Genomic DNA, 21,105 nt, shown 5'->3' with positions numbered 1-21,105 from the left:
GCTTGACGGCGGCGGGACCCTGCAGGCGCTTCCTCGGCGGCGGTGGCCCACGCGGCTCGCGAGCTCAGCGGGGCAACATGGCGGACGCGGAAGGTGAGGGCGGTTCTCCGGTGGTTGGCCGGCCGGGCCCGGGTCGCGACCTCCGACGGGGGGAGCCGGGGGTGGGGGGTGGCGGACATCGAGACCAGAACTGTCCGCTGGCTCCAGCCGCCGCGCCTCCCGCCGACCTTGTCGCTTGGCCTTGGCTCCACGGGGTGAGGGCGAGAGATTGAGAGGCCCCCGCGGTGACGTGACGCCATGAGGCCCAGGCCTCCCGCCGACTGGGCCTGGGTCGCGCTCCCCCGTTCTGCCGCCGTGGTCAGCGCCGCACAAGGAAGGAAAGAGAAGGGGCCGAGGGGCTCGGGCGGGCGCGGAGCTCCTAAGCGAAAAAGTTCTAGGGGCCCCAAGCCCTCGAGGACCGTCGGACGGTCCCTGACGGAACTTGCGGGCTGAGGGCCTTTCAGCCCCGCGCGGCCACGTGGTGAACCGGGCTGGAGGGGGACACGTGCGCCTGCTATCGCGAGCCCGCCCGGCCGCTCCGGGCACTGGCCTGACCCCCCTCGCTTTCCCTACGAGCCTATACCAGATGGCCGTTTTTCAGCTTCCCTGACGCGTCCTCTATTTTCAACTCGATCGCCTTGATTTTCGGGGAAAACTCCCAATTCTTGTGTGTGTTTTTTAAGTCCTTATTTTGCCGAAGAAACATAAGAAGAAAAAGGAGCGGAAATCATTACCAGAGGAGGCTGTGGCGGTGAGTAGGAATATTTTTACTCTGCTCCGACTCAAAAGAAAGGTTTCTTAGAGGCCAGATTGCAGAAAAGAACTGTTTCTGAAGATTTTGAAGGAATGGGGTGTCATCGTTTGCGGTCGTGAGATAGAAACTATAAAGCTCCATCCAGCCTAGGTCTCTGCTGTCAGGCACACTTTGCTAAATGGTGTTGCCCACAGTGACTGCTTTCCCTGAAATTGTCTTTCTTATCAGACCCACTATCCCTCTTTTCTCTTAAATTGGCTATTCCCATCTTGGTGCCACTTCACTTATTTTTCTCAATTCTTCGTTTATTTCTTCTCTTTCTTATGGAGATCTCAGTGAATAGGCATAGACACCTTGTTTTTAATTGCACAGGTGTAGACCTTGGTGGTTGTAATAGAAGGGTTCACATTCAAGTGGGGAGTCTTAACAAGTTGTGTTTCTGTCCTCTGGAAGGAAATACAACATGCTGAAGAATTTCTCATCAAACCTGAATCCAGAGTGGCTCAGTTGGACACGTCTCAGTGGCCTCTGTTGCTAAAGGTATGTGTTTTGCATCACCTCAACGTCTGGCTTTTACACTGTTGATTAAGAATGGATCCTGGACTTAGGCAAGGCTAGGTGAGGCTGCCTAAATCAGTGTTCCTCAAGGTAGTTGAGATGAAGACCCGAGTTGTTGTTTTTTTTTTTTTTTTTTCCTTAATTTCCAGTGTACCCAACACTTGTGGAATACAGGTAAATTTTGCAACAATGTGAGACTGCTATCAAATTTTATAAACAATTCTCAATTTCTGTACTTAGCTTCACTTTACAGACATTTACTGGTTTGTGGAGTAATATATGCTTTACAGCATAGGTTTCGATGCTAGACCCCTTTGGGTCAGGCACTGTTGTGACCTTAGGCTAATCTTGACCTCTCTGAGGCTCCTGGCAAATAATACCTGCTCTTTCAGAAGGCCCACTGAGGGTTGCAGGAGGTGATCCATGAAACGTGCCGAAGTGCCCAGCATGTATCATGTACTCTAGAAGTTATTGACTATTGTGTTGGGTTTTTTATAAAGTAGTTCAGTAACGAATAGAGTTAAAATTTCGATACTGACATAATGGGTGCCAGCTATGAGATTAGGAGGTAAGTTTACTGAAAGACAGGATTCTCTGGTGGCTCAGACGGTAAAGTGTCTGCCCGCTATGTGGGAGACCCGGGTTTGATCCCTGGGTCAGGAAGATCCCCTGGAGAAGGAAATGGCCACCCACTCCAGTATTCTTGCCTAGAAAATTTGAATCAACCACTAAATAGGAGGTTAAATATGAGATTTGTTTATATAATTCAATGCAGTTGAATTTCTGCTTGGCCAGGTGTGTCTGCCATTTAGATAGCGTCTGGTTCTCTTATTTTTACCTGCCAGTAAATCATGTTGGCAACAGTCCTACCATCATGGAATGTAAAATCTAAAGGTGGGAGAAACATGCTGCTTGTGGGAAGTACCAACATGAAGCTAATGAACTTGCACTGAAGGGAGCGTTTTCAGACTGGTGGTGGAAGCTTGGAAAGAGCGAGGAGAAGCAAATATAAGGAGTGGAATGGGAGCGTCAAAGGCAGGAGTGAGCTGGTCAGGTGTTGCCAGTCATCCTCCAGCTGGCTACCTTTGGTCCCTGAAAAAAATCAAAACTAGTCTGTAGTTTACGCATAAGCCTGTGCAGTGAAGCCACATTTGTTCGTAGGACCCCAGGAGGTCTTCTTACTTGGGTAATTTCTCCAGCATGTAGTGGGGCTTAGCAGTCTGTCACAGCAGATAATGGAAATACAGGAGCAAGATCCAAAACAGGAACCCAAAGGGTCGCCTTATCATGGTTCGTAGTGGTCCTGACTTAATTTTCTACGTGTTAATGATTTATTGCTTATTTTGTGTTTTATCATTGCTTTCTAGAATTTTGATAAGCTAAATGTAAGGACAACACATTACACACCTCTTCCTTGTGGTTCAAATCCTCTGAAGAGGGAGATTGGGGACTACATCAGGTAAGTATGTTGGGAGCAAGCACTGTTCACACTTCTTTGCACAGTGACCCTTTCACATCAGTTATTCAAGGATGTGTGACATGCCCTCGATATATATGATAACCTGTGCCCATGGTCAACACTTGGTTTTTACTCTGCAAATTTAATTTTCATCCGAGGCCCAGAGTTGATGATACAGTAATTTCTTTCCCAATCTAGGACAGGTTTTATTAACCTTGACAAGCCCTCCAACCCCTCTTCCCATGAGGTGGTAGCCTGGATCCGGCGAATACTTCGGGTCGAGAAGACGGGACACAGTGGAACCCTGGATCCCAAGGTGACTGGTTGTTTAATAGTGTGCATCGAAAGAGCCACTCGCTTGGTGAAATCACAGCAGAGCGCAGGTAAATCAGAGTGGGAGGAAGGATGGGGCAACTTGAAGCTGGGAAGGCTTTCTGTGTTTCCTTGCCCTTCTGCATGTGATTTTCAGAAGTGATTTCTTACATTGGTAAAATCTTACAAACAAACAAACAAAAAAAAAACAGAAGCAAGGGATACTCTGGCTTGGTATGTGCCTTCTGTTTTCTGCCAGATCCTGATGAGGCTGCCTTGTTGGGAGTTCTGGGTGCTTTTGATAAACATGTGGAGCCAAGTGGATCTGCTTCTAGCCCTGAGGCAGAGCTGAGTCCAAGTCTGACTGCAGGCCTGTCACTTCAGGCTCCTCGAAATACCCTGCAGCTTCTGCCTAAAATAATGCTTCCTTGTTGTCATCAGGGAAAATTCTACTTGGCCTTGCAAGGTGCCCTCCAGGCAGACTGTCCACAGGTGTTCTTGTCCTTCTCAGCATGTTGAGAATTGAACCTACGACATTAGGGTCTTTGTTCCTTTCCTACATCTGCACCCTGAAATCTGTCTTCCTGCAAATTTGATAGAAATTTTCCTGCTTTCCGTGGCTGCACAAGATTACAAGTGATACAAGCATATAGGAAATAACAGCAAACTCGGTGGCCACACCTGACTACTCTTGTCATTTTACAGGCAAAGAGTATGTGGGGATTGTCCGGCTGCACAATGCTATCGAAGGGGGGACTCAGCTTTCCAGGGTGAGTCTGTCATTGGAGGGAACCCACCTGAGCCACTGGGCCAACCTGGGCAGGTGACTGCAGATGGCAGAGATACTTCTGCTCATGTCCCTTCTGAGGAGGCTTCTGATCAGTCCTGAGCCACCCGTGTGGAGTTCAAAAATTGAAAGGCCCTTTTAATGATTGCAAGAGAACTTCTGTGTGTCACTTGTGCCCTTAAACTCCTCAAATCTGCCCTTTGATCGTCTTTGAGAGTCCATGCAGTAAGAGCAATTTCGTTTGTGTTTCTTCCCAGGCCCTAGAAACCCTGACAGGTGCCTTATTCCAGCGACCCCCACTCATTGCTGCGGTAAAAAGGCAACTCCGAGTCAGAACCATCTACGAGAGCAAAATGATTGAGTATGACCCTGAAAGACGATTAGGTGGGTCCTCAGGCCTGTGGGGCGCCGAGCTGACACAGAGAACTCTGGTGTCGAATGAATTTTCCAGAATCAGAGTCTGGTAAAAGTAGCTGCCTTGAGCGTATGGGGTAGTTGTGGCCTGTGTCATCTCCAGTTTCGCTGCTGCAGGTAGAGAATAACTGGGTTTCTCACCTGGTCATGTGTTTACTTAAAGAAAGTGAATTCGCTCAGTTGTGTCCAACTCTTTGCGACCCCGTGGACTGTAGCCCACCAGGCTCCTCCATCCATGGAATTTTCTAGGCAAGAGTACTGGAGTGGGTGGCCATTGCCTTCTCCAAGGGATCTTCCTGAGCCAGGGATCGAACCCAGGTCTCTCCCACATTGCAGGCAGACACTTTACCATCTGAGCCTCCACAGAAGCCCACCCTTTTATAATAAAAACTATTCAGTGAGTTAAGCATAGAAGAATAATTCCTCAACCTGATACAGGTATCCATAAAGAAAGACTTAAAGTAAACATCATACTCAATACCTTTCTCCCTAAGGGATTCCCTGGTGGCTCAGACGGTAAAGTGTTCTGCCTGCAACATGGGAGACACAGGTTCAATCCCTGGGTCGGGAAGATCCTCTGGAGGAGGAAATGGCCACCCACTCTCGTACTCTTGCCTAGAAAATTCTATGGATGGAGGAGCCTGGTGGGCTACAGTTCATGGGGTCACAGAGTTGGGCACAACTGAGCGACTTCACTTTCTTTTCTTTCTTTCATGTGTTTACTTAGGAAAATATGTGCTACTTTTGTGTGTGCGTGTGTTTTAGGAATCTTCTGGGTGAGTTGTGAGGCTGGCACTTATATTCGGACGCTGTGTGTTCACCTTGGTTTGTTGTTGGGAGTTGGTGGTCAGATGCAGGAACTCCGGAGGGTTCGTTCTGGAGTCATGAGTGAAAAGGTATGTCATAGGTAGGAGTTTTTTTTTTTTCTTAAAGCCGGCTGATACTTAGATCTTCCAGCCCTTGGTGGAACTCTACCTACCTCCCATCTCAGATAAGGCAGTTTCCAAAGTGTTGAGTTCAGTCCGGGGCAGCTTCCCTGTTCTGTTAATTAAACTTTGGGACATTAAAACACAGGCTGGGGTGTGTGTGGATGGAGACTGTTACTCTATTCGTTTACTCCCTAGCCTCCAGATATGCCTGCTTAGGTTTACTAGACCACCAGTTACAGAGGTGACTGAAAACAGACCGAAGACTAATGAGTTTGGACTAGCAGACGAGACAAAACTGATTCAGTGTTTGGAAGTGTGAGGTCCATTTTCTATTGGGAGTACAATGGCACTTTATTAATTTTCATGTGTGGCTACTTCCCAGGACCACATGGTGACGATGCATGATGTGCTTGATGCCCAATGGCTGTATGATAACCACAAGGATGAGAGTTACCTGCGGCGAGTTGTTTACCCTTTGGAAAAGCTGTTGACGTCTCATAAACGGCTAGTCATGAAAGATAGTGCAGTAAGTTCTGTTTGCACAAAATGGGAGCTCAGGAGAGGAGATGTGGTCCATGGCCTGAAAATTTCATTCTATTTAAAGAAATAAAATAGGATTTTGTGATCTTACAACCGCTACTTTCCTTGGGGTTTCTTTTCTTTTTTTCTGGTTTCGTATATTGAACACTGGATTAATTTATTTTTGTTAATGGAAGTATTTATGATTAACTTTATTAAGTGAAAACCAAATATAAAGTTAAAGTTTAATATTGGGCCTGATTCCATTAAATGTTTAGAGTAAGTAACTTGGTTCAAGAAATAGACTGTTAGTGGTACATTAAATTTGCTCTTCCCGTAAACTGGTAGTTTTGCATGTGCCTAAGACACCTTGGTTTTTTTTTTAAACTATTGCTAGAAAAAGTTGTTTTGATGGGGATAAATGATTGAGATTAGAGAGTTGGCTAGTTCTCCTTTCGGAATCTCCATTAGAAGCTTTGTTGAAATCCCAATTTGAGGCCATAAAACCTAAATATCGCGGAGATTATCAAGCCTTTTTTCTTAGTATGCATACTAAATAATCTCATAGAAAGTAATCATTTATATATTTAATAATTTGAGCTTGTTCATTCATACTCAGATCTTAAACTATATACATGTTTGACTGTATAGATGTTAGAGTTTATAATAAAAGACAAAAAACTGAAGAGGCATACCACAATCTGCTCCTATAATGATAGAGAAAAAAGTACACAAGACAACGTGAATGTGATTCCCTTTTGATAGGGTCAAATTAGTGGCTTCTGGGGGAATTTCAAGGGAGGGGAGAAATATGGCGAGTGAAGACAAGACCCTCAGGGTGGATTGAACACCTCAAGTGTGGGCAGACTCAGGGAGAGTTGGCCTTGACATGTATCTCTAGGTCCGTAAAGGACATGTCAAAACGTGTAGCATTGGTTCAGCAGGCCTTGGCAGTGTTGCTTGTGCATTCCTTTGGGGATGTAATTATTACCTAGGAATATGACCTGGGAAGGTAGTTATTACCTAGCTCTATTAGGGTGTTTTCCCTTCATGCTGAGACATAGAGAACAGGTAAACTCTGGACAGGAGTAGCGACTTCAGCCCTGGTTACATTTCTGAATCAATCTGTGGTGGGTGGCAGCTGTGATCCAAGCTGCATGGCAGGCTGTGGATGCTGTCGGGCCTCTGGGACGGGTAGGGGGTGCTCACTGGTCCCCCTGACCCACTTTGGCCCAGTGTGGGGTGGGGCAGAGGGCAGGGGCCGCCCTGTGACGGGGGCACTCATGGTGCTGCCATCCTGCCAGGTGAACGCCATCTGCTACGGGGCAAAGATCATGCTCCCAGGTGTCCTGCGCTACGAGGACGGCATTGAGGTCAATCAGGAGATCGTGGTCATCACCACCAAAGGGGAGGCAATCTGCATGGGTAAGAGGCAAGCGGCCCTTGTCCGCTCTGCACCATCACAGCCAGGCTCCCTTGGAGGGGGTGCCCGAGGCCTGGCTCCCTCGGGGTGACCGAATAAATCCCTGTGTTCCTTGGGGTCTGTGGGGTGGTCACAGCACAAAGGTCCAGTTCGGACAGGCATGTGTGAGAAGGGGTCAGCGGGGTTTCCTCTTGTCCCGCCAGCTGCTGTTAGGAGCCTTGTCTCAGTGGTTTAGCTCTCCAGTGAGAGAAGAAATCATCAACAGATGGGGAATAAAGGTGGTAACTGTGGAGCCTTCAGTCTGCTCCCTCTCTGTGCAACGCTAACTTGCACAACTTTAGCTACTGTTGGATTGTCCCCGTCTGAGCTCCAAGCATGACATGTATGTCTTTGGGATTCGTTATCAAGGTGGCCCTTCCCCTCTGGCTGCTAGCCACTCTGTGGCCACCTTGATTGTGCACAGCTAGAAAGGGATCCTGATGACACACTTTATTCCTGGTGTAAATAATGCACATTAAAGAGCTTTGGATGTATCGGCCTGGCCAAAAAATGGGTTTGGATTTTTCTGAGACATGTAACTGAAAAATGTGAACTTTTTGGCCAGTTGAATACTTAAGAAGTCTCCTCTGAGGACGTCCAAAGCATAGGTTTTGATGAGTGTGATCAGTATCAGTATTTTTTTGCACTTGATAAGTGGAACATGATTTCACAGGCTGTCTTCCCCTGATGGTGAATTTTCTCCATATGCAACTCTCCGCAATGGAAACCTCAAGGCAGTAGAGCTTAAGAGTTTTATTTCAACAATGAGATTGTTTTCTAAAAAATCATCTATCTGTTTGGCTGTGTTGGGTGTTAGTGGTGGCACACAGGATCTTTCATTGTGCTATGTGGGCTTCTCTCTAGTTGTGCGTGGTCTCACTGCTTATGGCACCCCGGAGTAGGTGCCCTGTGGCATGTGGGATCTGAGTTCCCCAACTTGGAATCGAACTTGTGTCCTGTGTATTGGAAGGTGAATTCTTCACCACTGGACCACCAGGGAAGTCCAAGCTTACAAGTTTTCAAGAAGTTTGTAAAACTTGTATAAAACGGCGGCATTTGGCCTCACTGGTTATCAAATCTTTCCTTTTATCTCTTTCCAACACCTGCAGCAATTGCATTGATGACCACAGCAGTGATCTCCACCTGCGACCACGGCATTGTAGCCAAGATCAAGAGAGTTATCATGGAGAGAGACACTTACCCTCGGAAATGGGGTTTAGGGCCAAAAGTAAGTAAGTGGGACTGGGCCTGTGCTCTGCACAGCATTGTGTTTTGCTTTGTTGAATACTCGAGCAGCTCTTGGTGTGTCTCCACTGCCATGTCCTGGCATTGTGCCGGGCCCTGGGAAGTCGGTGCTGGTTAGAAATGTGCCTCACTTGGACCTGAGGATCTTTAGGCTAAGGGGATCGTAGATGGACCTCAGTCCACTTGCACCACGGACGGGATGGTGACTTTCAGCATAGTTGAGGGCCCTGCGAAGGGGTGTGACAAGGTCCCTGGCACCTCGAGTCCACCATGAGGGCTTTGGCCTGGTCAGGGAATCGGGGCAAGGGATCTCTGCTTGAGCCACTCCAGTGGAAATACACGATGTGAGATACTGAGGTGAAGCAGGGAGGGAAGCGTCTGGGGCCGCTGGAATGGCAGGTGGTACAAATGAGACCGCAGAGGCTCCCAGGAATACAGCAAGCCCTTTGAAAGTCCCATGTCTGCACCCGTGGAAGAGAGGGTGAGTTCCGAGTGCTCTGCTGTGTGTGTGGTTATGATATCTGCTTTGCATCGACACTATTGTAACCTGGACACCCTGTCGGTCCTCTAGGCGAGTCAGAAGAAGCTGATGATCAAGCAGGGCCTTTTGGATAAGCACGGCAAGCCGACCGACAGCACACCTGCCACCTGGATGCAAGAGTACGTCGACTACAGGTGAGGGTGGCTGTTGGCCAGCCCCGCAGTGGATAGGGGGCCTGCCTCAATGCCGGGGTCCCTTGATGGCAGGGGAGGAGGGAAGGGCGTGGAGCTCCCAAGTGCTGGATGCCGCCTCCTGTCCACTCTGGTGAGGACCTCAACTTAGTTCGGTTCAGTCCAGTTGTTCAGTCATGTCTGACTCTTTGCAGCCCCATGGACTGCAGCACGCCAGGCCTCCCTGTCCATCACCAACTCCCGGAGCTTGCTGAAACTCATGTCCATTGAGTTGGTGATGCCATCCAACCATCTCATCCTCTGTTGTCCCCTTCTCCTCCCACCTTCAATCTTTCCCAGCATCAGGGTCATTTCAAGTGAGTCAGCTCTTCACATCAGGTGGCCAGATTGTTGGGAGTTTCAGCTTCAACATCAGTCCTTCCAATGAGTACGGAGCCAGTAATGGAGGAAATGTGCTCAGGGAAGGGCTGTTGGGACTCGCCTTGGGGGCTGGCACTGAACCCTGGCTGCCCCAGGCAGGTCAGGGCATTGGGCCCCACACAGCCAATGGTTATCCCTTGCCAGCCTGGCTTGTGGGACTCTAGACAGAGTCAGGCTGCAAGTGGCAGTGGTGAGCTCTTCTGTCCAGCATCAGTGTTCTACAGTGGCTTTCGACTGGCCGGATATGCCTTTGTGCAGCCGGGCCTCTGAGGACAGCAGGTCCGTGACCCTTACCCTTTGCTTCTGCTCCTCTCGTAGCAATTCTGCCAAGAAAGACGTGCCACCCAAAGCAGTCAAAGCCACGCCGGTAGTTGCTGAGGTAGTGAAAACCCCAAAGGTGAGTGGTGTGCCGTGCTGGCTTTGGAACACTCCACCCAGCCGCACCAGCTGCTGGTCTGTTGTGTCTGTTGGGGGTTCTGTGGGCCTGGGGGTTAGACTGGCCTGGGCTGCCAGCTGAGCTCAGGCCACAGCTGTGGAACAGAGTGGGGTCAACGGGTGACAGGAGCATGTTGGAATCGAGATCGGGATACTCGAGGCCAGGCAGAACTCGGCAGAAGGCCAGCAAACACCTGTGCACGTGGTGGCTTCAGGGCTGGGGGCCGCTGGCATCAGATGGCACAGTGGCTTGTCTGTTTCTGCGGGTGGCACCAAATTTCCTGAAAAGGGCCTGCCGTGGAACCTGGCAGGTGGGGTTCCTGACCCACCTGCCCCCTCTGAGGGCTCCCTGGAGCACCCCAGGGAGGAGGCGGCCTTTCTGTGTTGCCCTGGCACTCCGGCTGTGCCCCCGGCTTCCTGGCCTTCAGGCATGACAGTCTCTGAATGCCTGCTAAACCAGGCCCCTTCAGGGGTTTTCGCAAACTTCCTGTCGGGTCCCATCAGGATCCTCTTGGCGGGCTGGCTCCCCACCTTTTGTGACTCACTGAAAATGTTCTTGTCCACGTTGGTCTCGGATCTAATGTGCATCCGTGGTCTCCACCTTAGCGGAAGCGAGAGAGCGAGAGTGAGGACACATCCCCGGCGGCTCCGCAGGTGGTCAAGAAGGAAAAGAAGAAGAAAAAGAAGGAGAAGGCCAAAGCTGCTGCGGAGAAGCCAGGAGCTGGGGTGTGTGCAGGCAGGCCCAGGACCCGGGCCCCCATGGGTCCCTGAGGGGAAGGCATTGCCCACTGCCTGGGAGGGACGATGGGATGGGCCCAGGTTTCCTAGCATCGGCTCAGGATTCCGTGCGTGGTGGGTTGGGAGGCTGCGGAGCTGGGGTACGTGAAGGCAAAGGCATCGGTGAAAAACTCAGGACTGCAATGCGCAAGATTGATGTCACCCAGGACATCCGAGTCATGAGCATCACCTTCTAGTGACCCCAACGGGGTGGGACTGGGAAAGTGGCAGTGCTTACGAGATGCTTGCTTTTCCTCCCAGGACAGTGACAGCACCAAGAAGAAGAAGAAGAAGAAAATCAAAGCGGAAATGGTCTCCGAGTAGGGGCGGCCACGTGTGGCACAGCGTCCAGGTGGGAGGAGCCATCAAAGCCTTATTGTGAACCTGGAGCTCCGTTGGTCCTCGAGGGAGGGGACCCGAGGTCCCCAGAAGGGCGGAGAGGCCAGCACGTGGGAGCAGCTCACAGAGCCCTTGCCGAGGCCCCCTGGCACGGCCGCCCCATCTCGTCCTGTTGTAAGGACTCTGGTGAAGGGGGTAGACTGGGCGTCATCCGCTGCTCTGCCCAGGAGACTCACAGCACCTCCCCTGCAGACCCAGCGCTGCCCAGTGCCCACCCACGGCTGTTTCCTGGGGCCAGCTGATGATCCTGGGCCTCTCCCAGTTGGCTTCTCCACTTCCCTTGTCTAAAAAGTATCTAAACAAAAAAAGGCAGTTCCACAAAATGGTCTAGAGCAAGTGAAAAAAAAAACAAAAACCAGAACTGAATCATGTTATTGAGGGAATAATCTTTTTTGCCAGCGTGCTGAGGACAGCAGTCTCGTGTCAAGAGTTCCCTCAGTCACCTGGATTTCCTTTCCAGGTGGAGGCCTGGCTGAGGGCTCTGGCACGCTTGTCTTGTGCGCTCTTTCCATGCCCTCCCTTGTGTACACTTCACAGTTTGTACATATACACACAACCTCAGGCGCCTGACTCCACCTGGCTAGTTGTGTTTGTGAGCTCAGTACCCCCCAAAAAAAACCATTCCTCCAGGCTTTGTTTTACTCCTCCGTTCCTTTCCCTGCTGGGAGAAGGTTGTAATTTTTACTTGATTAAATTTCCTTCTGAAGTTTTTTAAGTATTCCTGTTGGATTTTTCTTAATTGTTGATCTACAAGTTAGCAGAACAACAACAAAAAAAGACATGGCAATTAAAAATGTAGAGATCTTTATGTCCTAGTGGAAATGTGGTGCTTTTCCTGGATATGTGGTTACCTTTTTCTGTGTCTGGTAACATTTCCCTTGGGGCCTGGTGTGGGATCAGATACTCCGGCATCTTCAAGACACAAGATCACTGAAGAATCTTCCCCAATTCGGTGATCTCCACAATCACAGAGAGGAGAAGGTTCTCCATGTTTGTGGCAGGCGGGATGTGGGGGACAAGGGGTCACTTAGGCAGCTGCAGACACATCTGTGCTCAGCCACGCCAAGAGCTGCTGAAGCTTGTGCTGATGGCTAGGGAGGTGATTTGGAACCAAAAACAGTATGTGGAGTGGTGGGGAGGGGCATGCGAATGCAGCGAGGGTCAGGGCCATGTTCCCAGTGATGGTTTCTGTTGGCCTCCACTGCCTGGGACCCTTGAGAGCCACCTGGACATGCCATCCCAAGGCTGGCTTTCCCCTGCCCTAGGCATGCCTGGACATAATGCCTCCAGAAGCTCCCATGGTGGGTTCCCATCCAGGGTAAGACACTTTCAGGTGCCTGTACATGGACACCAGCCTCATGTAAGTCTTGAGCTGCACCTGGGTTCCTGGGAGCCAATGGAGGAGTTTATTCTGGGGATGTCACCTTTACCCGGGCAGTCGGTATGGGTAGAGAAAGCTAAAAGGGAGTAGCTTTCAGGAGGAAAAGGAAACATCTGGTAGGTGTATCAAAATCAAGTCCAAAGCAAGTGGAAGCAAAACAGTTCAGAGCACGTTCCCCCTGCCCCGGAGCAGAAGGTAGAGTCAGTCCACTTACACTTTGGCTCCCAGCGCATCTTTGTACACCACACACGCGTGTTCATGTGCACACAGACACCGCCACCTGCACCCAGAAATCTGGTTGAGCCTGACCTCTAGGCTTAAGGTCGTCGCAAGCTTGAGAGAGACTTCAGAACACGGGAGAGGTATCTCCACATCCCAGGGGCTTGGGGCGTGGCTGGGAACCAGAGAGTTAAAAGGCACGAGCTCACTGGCATTTTAACAGCAATACCTTTATTGCTTTTGAGGGTTTCCCTAGAGCAGACCCATCCTATTGCACAGCTGTTTGATTTGGCAGGGTAGAAAGTCGCAGTGACAAATGCTTTCTTCAAAGACACATGAAATGCCCGGTGTGACCAAAGGTAAAAGGGGTGCAGGCTTCAGAGGGTCAGGGGGTCCATTGCTTTTCCTCCCTGTGGGCACCAGCTGTGATTAGCAGCTGCCTTGGCTGAGTGCTTCTGGCCCCCAGTGCGCAGGGATACTTTGGAAATCCTGCTCTGTCGGGAAATCAGCCCAGCCCTTCAGAAAAGTGAACAAGACAAGACACCCACCGGCCTTAGGAGGAGGAGAGTTGCAGAGAGCTAGAAGCTGATACAAAGCTAGCGAGCCTGTGGTCTTAAAAGAGCAAGGCGGGGTGGACTTCCAAAGGCTGAACAGGGGCCCCCGGTCACTCCCCCCTATGCTGCAAAGCTTAGTAAACCCAGGAAACAGGCACCCACTGGGGGGAACGGCACGCCTGGTCAAATGTTTCTTGCAATGTCTTCAGCGTTTCCTCAACGCTGTTATTGACCAGCGAGAGGTCAAAGTAGTGTGCATACTGGCTGCGGATGGCCTCTGAGTCCTTCTGCAGCTGCTGCAGGGTGTCCGTCTGTGGAGGAGAGAAGGGAGAGGCCCATGGATGGAGCAGGCTGCGTGTGCTCTGCCTGGGAGGCCCAGGGCAGTTCAAGTGAAGGCCTTGATTGCCATGCCCACCACCCAACTTTGAATCACATGCTGAAAAGCCTAAGGGCTTCCCTGGTGGCTTAGATGGTAAAGAATCTGCCTGCAATGCAGGAGACCCTGGTTCAATCCCTGGATCAGGAAGGTCCCCTCGAGAAGGAAATGACAACCCACTCCAGTATTCTTGCCTGGGAAATCCCATGGATGGAGGAGCCTGGTGAGCTACAGTCCATGGGATTGCAAAGAGTCGGACACGACTGAGCGACTTTCATTCACTGAAAAAAAAAAAAAGCCTAAAACCCTGAAGCCCTTGCCTGAGAATGTTAATTGGCTGGGGTGTGCAGAAGTGCTCCCTGAAGATGTCTCAGTAGCAATAAACACGAAAGTGAAAGGCAAAGTGCAAGTCACTCAGTTGTGTCCGAGTCTTGGCAACCCCATGGACTATACAGTCCATGGAATTCTCCAGGCCAGAATACTGGAGTGGGTAGCCTTTCCCTTCTCCAGGGGATCTTCCCAACCCAGGAATCGAACCCAGGTTTCCTGCATTGCGGGCAGATTCTTTTCCAGCTGAGCCATCAGGGAAGCCCAATAAACACTAAAAGGCCAAATTGAGGGGGGGTTGCAACTGATACTATTAAGGGCTAATGACCCTCACACAGAGTTCCCAGAAATTGATAAGGCCAGTGACCGAACAAAAATAAGCTCAGGAGCTGACCAGGTAGTTCAGAGAAAAACGGACAGACCTGGCCCTCGGGAGTCTAGACAAGATGCTTTACTGCTTCCAGTCAAACACCCAAGTTCAATGAGATTCCACTTCCCCATTCAACAGACTCCAAAGATGAAAGTGCAGGACATGCTCCTGAAACACGGGGGCAAGTCCCCTGCCACATCCCAAATTCCCAACACGACCCTGCCTGCAATCTCCCACAGACAGATTTGCACATGGGAGGCACATGCACAGAATCATTGATTGTTGTATTGATGCTATTAAAAGTTTTAAACCTAAACAGCCGTCAAGAAGGCAGTGAGGGAACTACAGTGAAGTCACTCACTCGTATCCAACTCTTTGTGACCCCATGGACTGTAGCCCACCAGGCTCCTCCATCCATGAAAGTTTCTAGGCAAGAGTACTGGAGTGGGTGGCCATTGCCTTCTCCAAGGGATCTTCCCGACCCAGCGATCGAACCCTGATCTCCCTCATTGCGGGCAGACGCTTTACCATTTGAGCCGGTAGGGAATCCCTAGGGAACTAAATAATTCTGCTGAATCCACACAACAGGAGACCACAGCTCCTGAGAAAGGCCCAGGAAGGTCTCCACAGATGCGTTCAGTGAAAAGCAAAGTGTCTGCAGTGGGGTTTGGAGCTCGTTGGCCCTAGGAACCCAGGAGGCTTCTCTACACGGTCACCCCTCCCCACAGCATGACCCCTGTGGGCCTAGGGCCACATATGTCCAGGGTCCCTGTCCCCCATATTTGCCCCTCTTAAGCCCACCATCCATCTCCGTGCTTCTGGAACAATGGCCTGGCTAGTGGGTTAACAACTCCTCATTGAACAGAAACTCCAATACTTTGGCCACCTGATGCGAAGAGCTGACTCACTGGAAAAGACCCTGATGCTGGGAAAGACTGAAGGCAGGAGGAGAAGGGGACAACAGAGGATGAGATGGTTAGATGGCATCACCGACTCGATGGACAGGAGTTTGGGTAGACTCCAGGAGTTGGTGAAGGACAGGGAGGCTTGGCGTGCTGTGGTCCATGGGGTTGCCAAGAGTCAGACACGACTAAGCAACTGAACTGAACAGACTGGACGCATCTGCTCTGTCCTCTTGGCCTCAAGGGCAGGAAGACAGCAGCAGCCAAGACGCTGAGCTCTGCCAGCACCCTGCCAACATCTGTCGGGTCTCCCACCCCCCTGCACAGACCCTACATTCCCACCTGAGTGCCTTGGTCAGTGGGTGCGATGAACACAATGAAAGGTGAAAGTTCTGCCGTCCGAACGATCTTCAGGGTCTGGGAAAAAAACGGAGTGGAGGGAGGGAGAGAGAAGAGAGGGGAAAAAGAGTCAGTGGTCACAGCAGACCCCTGGCAATCAGCATCTTAGGGCCTCACCAAGGCCAGGACTATCTCCGGCATGGCTGGTCCAGCTCTTCCTCCTGGTGACCCCAGTGACAGCCCATGAAGCTGGGGTGCACATCCTGCAGGTTCCCCCGAGCTGTGCTCTTCAGCACCACGCTCTCCTCTGCTCCGGCCTTCCCCGCCGACCCACCTGAGGCTCGATGTCCAGGATGGCAACCTTGTCCTGCTTGTGAATCTGGTGCACAGTCTCGAACTTGGTGCCGAACATGTTGCCCTGGTAGCTGCCAAACTCCAAGAACTCGTTGGCGGAGATGCTCCGCGTCATCTCCTCCGTGGAGATGAAGTGATATTCCTTGCCATCTTCTTCGCTCTTCCTGGCCGGCCGTGTCGTATCTGCACCCCAAGAACCCCGATCAATCCCTGAGCCACTCGGGGGCCCCCCTCCACAGCTCCCAGGGCGCAGAACCCTAGCGTCGCCACCACCACCCCAGCTGCCTTTAGTGCAGGGGCTTCTGATTCAGGGAGTCTTCTAAGGGCTTCCCTGGTGGTTCAGACGGTGAAGCGTCTGCCTGCAAAATGGGAGTCCTGGGTTCGATCCCTGGGTCCGGAAGATCCCCTGGAGAAGGCAAGGGCCACCCACTCCAGTACTCTTGCTTAGAAAATTCCATGGCTGGAGAAACCGAGTGGGCTACAGTCCATGGGGGTCACCAAGAGTCGGATACGACTGAGCGACTTCACTTTCTTATTCAGGACCCTCAGGGCCTGACTCAAGAAAATGAAGCAGGCTGGGAACACGTTTAAATGCTCCAGAGTGAGCGACCATCCTCTTGCCATCATAAAGTTGCCTCTCTCTCCAACACCAACCCCAGGGACACAGAAGCTGGAAATCTTTGCAGAGCAGATCTGCAGAGACTTCACAGGCAGTCCAGTGGTTAAGACTCCACCCTCCAATGCAGGCTGGGGCACAGGTTTGAACCCTAGTCAGGGAACTAAGATCCCACGTGCCATGCAGTGTTGTGAAAAAATTTTTTAAATAAATAAATAGTCTGGATTTCTTGGAAACGCACTGAAAGTCTCCCTTCTTTGACCCAACTTCTCCTTACCTTTTTCACCCACTCTTGCAAACTCAGTTTGCATTTTAAGTTATTGAATGACCCTATGTGTTATTGAAGTGTCACTATGTCTCTTAGGCTGACCAAGAGCATAACTACTTTGTTAGTTGCAGCAATTCTGGGGACAAATTTGTATCTTTCCAAATGATCTTTTCTTTTGATCATCAAATGTTTGGGGGAAAAAATCACAAAGAAGGGACTTCCCTGGCTGTCTAGTGGTTAGGGCTCTATGTCTTTGCTGCCAAAGCGTGGGTTCAGTCCCAGCCAGGGAGATTGGGATATCCCCAGCTATGTGGCATGGCCAAGAAGGAAAAAAAAAAATCACAAAAAGACAGACCACTATGGAACCATGGCCCTCAGGCCCTTGAGCTACTCACACGGGGCAGGGTATGCAAACTTGTCCGGGTTCTGGCTGAGCAGGGCACTCTTGATGTGGCTGCGGCCCACCCCACTGGCTCCTGCGTGGACAGAGGAGACAGGCATGCAGATCAATGCTTCCATTTCTTTCCCCAGAGACAAAGACAGGGCTAAAAAGAGGACTAACACATGGGTTTTCATCTCTCAGAGCCCACGATCAGTGACAGGTCAAAGCAAAGAGCATGGGCTTCTGAAGGGCTTGGGTCAGGAGGATCAAGGGTTTCAAGGCCTGGTGTCCTGATGACAATTCAGAACACAGCTGTAATTTGCACATAGGAGCTGGCTACCACAGGGCATTTTCAGTTTCTTTCTGAAGGCTATTTGCCTTCTTAGACTCCCCCCAAATGAATGGAACAGGCTTTTCCTGCAAGTTTAAACAGATCCTCTAACCAACTAACCTTTTCCCTCTAGAGACAGGGAGGATTTGCTCCATTTCAAAGAGCTCTGAATCCTTTTCTGGAGAATGCAAGCATAGGCCTAGAGCATCCCTACTGCCGGCCAGACAGATAAACCATCTAAAAGAATTAGTTGCTGAAAACTGTATCAGGTTTACCCTCTGTAGCAACGTAAACCAAGGTGAGTCCTGGTAAGGACTCAGTAAACTCTTAGATCTGCTCCATATGGAGGCCCAGGACACCCGATTTCTCGCTTCCTTTTCTTCCTCACTGCCCCCTACTTTTTTTTGGAGGAACAGAGTGGGGAGAAGGCATGGAGGTAGGTTACATCCTCCAGGCAGGGAGGCAATGGAGACAGGGTACATCCTGCAGGCAGGGGAACACAAACAGAAATGTTGTGTCCAGTAGCAAAGCAACAAGAAGATACCGATGAGAACCAGGGTCTTCCTCTTGAACGCGGGCAGCCGAACCACTTCCTCGTAGGAAACAACATCCAACTGGTCAAAAACTAGGGACAAAGAAAAGCAAGCCAAGGTCATCCCAGAGCTGGGCAAACCGGGCAGGATGAGATCAGCCAGACAGGCTCGCACACTGGTAGGGACAACTGCGGGTGGGACTGACCCTTGATGGTGGGTGCCCTTCCTTGGGGTCTATGTCTTGGTTTTCCCAATCCCCCTGCCATTGAAACTCAACATGGCTGTCAGTCAGTTCTTTGCACTCAAATTTTCTGTAAGCTTTTGGCCCCAGCTATCAGCCCCACCACTGTCATCTCCCCAGTACCGCCTGTACTGGCCTTTGTCTCAGGGGACGTGAGTGTCATCCTGACTCTGATCCTGCCACCTCCCATGTGACACAACTGCCCTCTGTGGCTCCATGGAGACTCCCGACTTGGCAGGTGCTTTCAGGTCCTGTGATTTGCTCCTGTCTTTCTTGAAAATGCTCCCCGTAGGAAGGAGGCATTTAACAGACAGTAGCTCAGTCATGGATGATTCTTCCTTTCTTATCTACAACCTGCTTGTGCCCACGGCAGGTAAAGAACACAGTCAGAGTTAGTTCAGGAAAATAGGCCGCTGTCTGAGGTGGCTCAAACCCTGCACTGGGTCATACTGATGTCGGCTGATATATTGAGAAAGGTCTAGAAGGTGGTCAGGGTGGATCCTTGGAGGGAAAGCGTGATGAGCAGCCTTCCTCCCACATGCCCTGTGTGGAACCGGGTAGAGGGATGTGGTCACAGGAGACCAGGAACAGCGGCGAGTCGGGGAGCGTACTTGCGCTGTGCTTCGCCAGGTACTTGTCTTTGTACTTCTTCTTTTTCCCAAAGGGGCTGCAGCTAGGGGCCTCACTTGGAGCAGAATGGGCCCCACTCGCCACTCGCCTGGAGGGAAGAGACAACAGAGGACATCGGTGGCTTCTTGGTGCAAAAGCCCTGGGTCATTTGCCTGTGTGGTCCCTCTACACGAAACCCCTAGAACCATCTGCCTCTAGCCCTTTCTCTCAAGGCATTATTTACAATAGCCAAGCCGTGGAAACAACCTACATGTCCACCAACAGATGAACGGATAAAGATGTAACATGTGCATATATGCGTGTGAGCATACACACACAGAGGAATATTACTCAGCCATTAATAAAAAGAATGAAACTCTTCCAATTACAATAACATGGATGGGCCTGGAGAGTATTAGGCTTAGTGAAAACTCAGACAGAGAAAAACAAAACTCTAAGTTATCACTTGTATGTGAAATCTAAAATATAAAACGAATGAATGATTAAGACAAAACGAACAGACTCACAGATACGGAGGACAAACTCGTGGTTACCACTGAGGAAAAAGAAGAGGGAGGGGCAATATAGGCGTAGAGGATTAAGAGGTATCAATACAAAAACTGCTATGCATAAAATAAATAAGCTACAAGGATGTATTATATAGTATAGGGACATACAGCCATTATTTTATAACTTTAAATGGAATACAGCAAATCCCCTGGCAGTGCAGTGCTTAGAGGTCTGCATTTTCACTGTCAAGAATGTGGGTTCAACGCACAGTTGAGCAACTAAGATCCTGCAAGCCACATGGTGCAGCCAGTGTTTCCTGGGGTTTTATACTTTCTAGTCTAACACTGGAGAGGGCAATGGCACCCCACTCCAGTACTCTTGCCTGGAAAATCCCATGGACGGAGGAGCCTGGTAGGCTGCAGTCCATGGCGTCGCTGAGGGTCGGGCATGACTAAGCGACTTCACTTTCACTTTTCACTGTCATGCATTGGAGAAGGAAATGGCAACCCACTCCAGTATTCTTGCCTGGAGAATCCCAGGGATGGCGGAGCCTGGTGGGCTGCCATCTATGGGGTCGCACAGAGTCGGACACGATTGAAGCGACTTAGCAGCAGCAGTAGCAGCAGTCTAACACTTCGGTCTTTAATCCCTTTTCTTTTTGTAAATGGTGTGAAAAAATATTCTAATTTTATTTTGTAAAGTAAATGTAGTTGTCCAGTTTTCCTAGCACCACTTATTGAAGACACTGTCTTTCCTCCTTTGCATATTCTTACCTCCTCTGTCATAGGTTAATTGATGTTAAGTACATGTGTTTATTTCTGGGCTCTCTGTTCCATTCCATTGGTCTGTGTGTCTGTTCTTGTGCCACTACTATGCTATTTTTTAAACTTTTTATTTTATATCGGGGTATAGCCAATTAACAATATTGTGATAGTTTCAGGTGGACAGCAAAGGGACTCAGCCATCTGTATATGTGTATCCATTCTCCCCCAAACTCCCCTCCTACCCAGCTGCCACATGACATTGAGCAGAGTTCAATGTGCTATACAGTAGGCCCTTGTTGGTTATCCATTTTAAATATAGTGGTGTAGGGCTATGCTCTTTTGACGACTGTAGCTTTGTAGTATACTCTGAAGTCAGGGAATGTGCTAACTCCAGCTTTGTTCTTTTTTCTTAAGATTGCGTTGGCAACTCAGGGTTTTTTTTGTGTGTGTGTGGTTCCAAATAAGTTTCAGGATTGCTCTACATTGGTGAAAAATGTACGGGTGTTTTGATAGGGATGGCAATCCAACTTGGGGACAGGGATAACCTTTTCTATGTACCACAAATGTGCATAATGGACACATCCTTAAAATTTGACTGTTTTCAGCAGGGCTCAGAATCTGCCAATAATGTGGGAGACTCGGGTTCGATCCCTGGGTCAGAAAGATCCTCTGGAGAAGACAATGGCCACCCACTCCAGTCCTCTTGCCTGGAGAATCCCATGGATGGAGGAGCCTGGTGGGCTACAGTCCATGGGGTCGCAAAGAGTAGGACACGACTGAGCGACTTCACTTTGACTTTTTCTGCAGGACTCAGAAAATCATGGCTCTGAAGGGCGCTAGGGGAGGGG

General features: G+C 50.1%; 2 protein-coding genes and 1 non-coding gene across 3 annotated transcripts in view; 2 read left to right on the top strand and 1 right to left on the bottom strand.

Annotated features, from left to right (window-relative positions):
• The first annotated feature begins 56 nt into the window (after nucleotides 1–56).
• Nucleotides 57–11,891, top strand: DKC1 (dyskerin pseudouridine synthase 1). The gene is made up of 15 exons (NM_001105395.1): nucleotides 57–93; nucleotides 723–790; nucleotides 1,247–1,333; nucleotides 2,719–2,810; nucleotides 3,009–3,193; nucleotides 3,828–3,892; nucleotides 4,167–4,293; nucleotides 5,089–5,219; nucleotides 5,635–5,778; nucleotides 7,076–7,196; nucleotides 8,343–8,461; nucleotides 9,050–9,153; nucleotides 9,889–9,967; nucleotides 10,612–10,731; nucleotides 11,044–11,891. Exons 1-15 carry the CDS (start codon nucleotides 78–80, stop codon nucleotides 11,104–11,106), a joined length of 1,521 nt encoding a protein of 506 aa, NP_001098865.1. The 5' UTR covers nucleotides 57–77; the 3' UTR covers nucleotides 11,107–11,891.
• MIR664A (microRNA mir-664a) lies at nucleotides 5,381–5,462 on the top strand. The gene has a single exon (NR_031274.1). It is a non-coding gene; the product is annotated as a microRNA mir-664a (primary transcript).
• Nucleotides 11,892–12,995: 1,104 nt separating the features above from the next.
• Nucleotides 12,996–21,105, bottom strand: part of MPP1 (MAGUK p55 scaffold protein 1) — a 32,811-nt gene continuing 24,701 nt past the window's right edge. The window contains exons 7-12 of the mRNA NM_001075484.1: nucleotides 18,986–19,092; nucleotides 18,145–18,225; nucleotides 17,283–17,363; nucleotides 15,984–16,186; nucleotides 15,653–15,727; nucleotides 12,996–13,646 (exon numbers count right to left, since the gene is read on the bottom strand). Coding sequence (NP_001068952.1) covers nucleotides 13,470–13,646; nucleotides 15,653–15,727; nucleotides 15,984–16,186; nucleotides 17,283–17,363; nucleotides 18,145–18,225; nucleotides 18,986–19,092 — 724 coding nt within the window. The 3' untranslated portion in view covers nucleotides 12,996–13,469. The remainder of the gene's footprint in view (nucleotides 13,647–15,652; nucleotides 15,728–15,983; nucleotides 16,187–17,282; nucleotides 17,364–18,144; nucleotides 18,226–18,985; nucleotides 19,093–21,105) is intronic.

The sequence above is a fragment of the Bos taurus genome, chromosome X (assembly GCF_002263795.3).
Source record: "Bos taurus isolate L1 Dominette 01449 registration number 42190680 breed Hereford chromosome X, ARS-UCD2.0, whole genome shotgun sequence".
NCBI classification, from domain to species: Eukaryota; Metazoa; Chordata; class Mammalia; order Artiodactyla; family Bovidae; genus Bos; species Bos taurus.
The sequence above is the reverse complement of the archived record's forward strand: the minus strand, read 5'-3'. Positions and strand labels throughout refer to the sequence as shown.

Coding starts and splice junctions, on each gene's coding strand:
- DKC1 (NM_001105395.1), top strand. Junction 4,294..5,088: donor TGACCCTGAAAGACGATTAG/GTGGGTCCTCAG, acceptor CGTGTGTTTTAG/GAATCTTCTGGGTGAGTTGT. Junction 8,462..9,049: donor AATGGGGTTTAGGGCCAAAA/GTAAGTAAGTGG, acceptor TCGGTCCTCTAG/GCGAGTCAGAAGAAGCTGAT.